Below are 3,889 nucleotides of genomic sequence, written 5' to 3'. Positions count from 1 at the left end.
TCACTCCAGGACTCATGGACATTCCAAGATGCATCAACGACATTCCTAAATTCCGGATGAGTTAACCAGGCAGCGAGGAAACAGAAAGGCCTTCTTCCTCTGTTCTGCGCCATAGTATTGGAGAGTTGCAGGCAGATTGGGGAGTGGTCGGACTTGAGCATGGGCAGGTGCTTGACACAAGCCTCAGGAAAGGCAATTTGCCAATCCACATTGCTGAGCCCCCTGTCCAAACGTTCCGCAAGAGTGCCTCTTTTCCAAGTAAACGGCCAGCCGGAGTAGCCCAGGTCAATTAGGCCACTCGTAGAAACACATTCCTGAAACTCCTTGCAAGCACTTTGGTGGTTATACCTCGCCCCTCCACGCTTCTCATGGTTGTGTAGCATGGCATTGAAATCACCCAAAAGGCACCAAGGGAGATTAACACTGCTTGCATAGGCTTTAATTGTGGCCCATAGGGTTCTTCTGGTGATCCTTTGAGGACTACCATAAACTGCTATTATAAGCCAAGGGGTTGAATTACTGCTCGCATCAGAAATTTTGAGGTGAATAAACTGTCTATCATGCTCCAGGATATCCACCCTCCAAACAGCGGAATCCCATAGGCACCAAATGCCTCCAGCATGCCCCATAGCGTCAACAACAAAGGCTTTATCGAAACCCATCTTATCCTTGATTTGCTTTCCTCGTGCACCACTGATGTGGGTTTCTAAGAGGAAGAACAGATTTGTTCCATACTCCTGGCGAAGATCCCGAATAATCGATGGAAACGCTTTACTACCGGCACCCCTGCAGTTCCAACTAATGATGTTCATCATTTTATAAAACAAAGGAGGAGAGACCATCAAAGGCCAACATTACTTATGAGGTTCCAGACCCCCCTGGTCCCTGAGAGACGATTCCTTATGCCCGCCCCTGTCACCCGCTTCCAACATGGAAACATCCGAATGCTTCCTTTGGTTCCCCCTGGGGTCAGAACCCCCCAAACTAGCACCTGGTGGCTGTGTGCTCTTCTCTGAGTTGAACAATATGTTGTCTCGGACCGCATGTTGGTCTAGATTCATACGGGCATCTTTCAAAGACTTGAAAGCTTTCCATTGATCCTTCTGCATTCTCCTCATGTAGTCCTTGACAATCAGCTCCATACCTTCCAGTTCGGAATCCTTGTCCTTCTCCTTCCCTTTCATGGAACTCGATTGCGTTTCCAAACCCTTGTGGTTAGCTAGATCGTTCTCTGAGTTCTTTGCCTTGTTTACATTATGCGATGAATTCCCCCTGTACCAGAGAGACCCTAGGAGTGGGTGTGGTTTTCTTCAAAGTTTGCGGGTTCTTTCCTGCACCCGGTTTGGGGGTTCGTTTTTGGGTTTGGGATCTACCCGTTACTTCTTGGGCCTGGGGTTTTTGCGGCCCAATCTCCTTCCCATGCTCTTGGCCCTTATCTGAATCTTTCTTTGTGTCCTGCATGATCTCCGCACTTTCCCCATGCAAAATAGCAAATCGGGATCCCAGTTCCGGATCTTTCCTTTTTTGAGTCCCCTCTATTATGGAGTTATGGCTAGGATTCTTTACCTGATTGGCTTGAGATTTGTTCTGCCTTGATTGAGCTTTCTTTCTGTCGACGTATCTTTTAACCAGCATCCATGGCCCGAAATCCGCGTTGGGTATGTCGTTGTCGTGATTTTGCTGATTTTGTGGATTCTCAGACTTTCCATTTTGGTCACCCTCTCTCCGGACCGGTACCTCCACCGGAGTGGTATCCTCGACGTGAGTGTCTTCCATGGGTTTGTCGCCAGCTGCGAGGTTTTCCATGCATTGGTCTGATCTATGACCATATTTGCCACAGGAAAAGCAGATTTGGTGCAACCCTTCATATTCAAGGTGAAGTTCACTTCCAAGGACCGAGATCCGGGGAACCAGTTGTTTGGCCAAGTCGATTTCAACACATATACGAGCAAATTTTTCCCTCGAATGAATTGATGTTGTGCGATCAACTTTTAGCATATGGCCAATAGTGGATCCAACCCTCCAAAGAAAACGGTGGTTATAGAGTTCAATCGGAAGATTCGGGATGCGGATCCAAGCAGCGATTTTCCTTACTTCTGTGGGACCTGATAGGAAAAAAGGTCTCCATCTCTGAATAATAAGATAGTGGCCGGCTATCATCCAGGGTCCTTCCATCAACGCATGTGTGTAGTCCTCCTCATCTGAAAAGTGAACCAAAAAATAGTCATGATTCATATCAATAACATGAATCTTACCTTTGCTTTCCCAATCCCTGCGAAGACGTTGCTCCATAAACGCAAAAGTCACGCGTTTGCCCAACACCTTGACCATGAGAGCATTTTTCCATGGTTTGCACCACTCCTCAAATTTCTCTTTCGACACTGGGATCGTAGGGCAAGGGTTGAAAGGTTTCTCGACATTTTTCCCGTCCTCATCATCTTGATACCATTTGTCCTCAGGGTTAGGTTCACGGTCATCCACGCTGAGATACTCGTCATGGTCGCCCTCAAGGCCAGGACCCGTCAAAAGGGTATCCTTGTATGAGCCTTTTGTAATTGGTATGGATTTATCCTCAGCTGGGACAATCTCCATACAGTCGGACGGTTGAATGAGATCCACCTCTCCTCGCGTCTTTACTTTCTTCGTACTTCTCTGCATTAGATCGTCCTCTTGGGTGGAAACCCTAGCAGAGCTTTTTTCGGCCATAGAATTGATGAATTTAAATGACTGAAAGTAATTAACAAACTATTTTTAAATAAGCATTACTTTATTCTTAATTTGTTACCCAATCATGTATTTACTATCAATATGTGTATGTAATTTGGCCAAATATAGACCTTCCTTTGGGCCGATCAATATTCGCATGAATTACATAACACTATATTCCTTATGTTTTGAATAAATCAATTTTCACAAAAGAGGCTACTTTGACAGCATAATGTTCAATCAATTTATTCCAAAACTAAATTTTTATAAAATTGATGGGTACAATAATCCTTATATCCTAAGAGGATAATCTATTAATTTTATATCAAATTAAAGACACACAAAATAAGAGAAACGAGACAATTATAATAATTCTTTCTGCTAATGTTTCAGAATAAATCAATTACTATATCAAATAAGAATATCGATATGGTATATATATATATATATATATATATATCGTCCCTGAAATTCATGCAATTACTCATAGTAATCCCTAAGATCCCGATTTTTCCATTGTAGCCCTCCAGATAGAGTTCCGAGCACTCAAACTGGTCCTTGGCCATATTTCAGGTGATAACTCATCACCAGAGCGCTGACGTGGCCGCGGATTGCCATGCTAGAAGGCTCCAAAACGGCATCGTTTTAGTTTGGCACCCTTGATAGCCAAAAACGTCGCCATTTTGACGTTATTTAGCATGAATATCAGTTTTCTCGCCAATACAAACTTCACTCGTCTCTTCTTCTTCCACCCTCTGACTCCATTTTCGTATACTCATCAATGGCGTAACCGTAGGGTTCTAATCCCTGGGTTGAAAAAGTTGAGAGAAGAAGAAGCAAGAGGTTTTCGTTCTTCTCCTCCATCACCAGAAGCAAGAGGTTCGAACTTTGTGATCGTATTCAAGGTAATCTCCCTCCTTTTTTTATACTTTGCATTTTCGATTCAGTGTTAGTTGTTGATATACAAGTTGTTTGTGTGTTTGAGGTTCGGGGGGTTTGGGGTCGTTGTAGTGTCTAGGGTTTGAAGGTTGGTTGGAATTTGTGGGGTTGCTATATTTAATCGGAATAAAATAGGGATATGGTGCAAAAATGTGTTCTTGATGTGTTGATGTCACACTCCAACACCAAAGTTCATACTACATCTAAAGTCACACAGCCACCACCAGTGTCAAAGACTCCTACC

The 3,889-nt window shown here is 43.8% G+C and overlaps 1 protein-coding gene across 1 annotated transcript; it reads right to left on the bottom strand.

Moving 5' to 3' along the window:
* Positions 1-1,254: 1,254 nt before the first annotated feature.
* LOC107632613 (uncharacterized) lies at positions 1,255-2,706 on the bottom strand. Its single transcript, XM_016336280.2, has one exon. The coding sequence runs from the start codon at positions 2,704-2,706 to the stop codon at positions 1,255-1,257; it is 1,452 nt and encodes a 483-aa protein (XP_016191766.2).
* Positions 2,707-3,889: the final 1,183 nt, after the last annotated feature.

This window comes from Arachis ipaensis, chromosome B3 (genome assembly GCF_059453495.1).
Source record: "Arachis ipaensis isolate K30076 ecotype BB chromosome B3, ASM5945349v1, whole genome shotgun sequence".
Classification (NCBI taxonomy): domain Eukaryota; kingdom Viridiplantae; phylum Streptophyta; class Magnoliopsida; order Fabales; family Fabaceae; genus Arachis; species Arachis ipaensis.
Note: the sequence above shows the minus strand (reverse complement) of the source record. Positions and strands in the feature narration are given on the sequence as shown.

What these genes read in the sequence shown, in the direction of transcription:
- LOC107632613 (XM_016336280.2), bottom strand. Translation starts at nt 2,706, where the DNA reads ATGGCCGAAAAAAGCTCTGCTAGGGTTTCCACCCAAGAGGACGATCTA.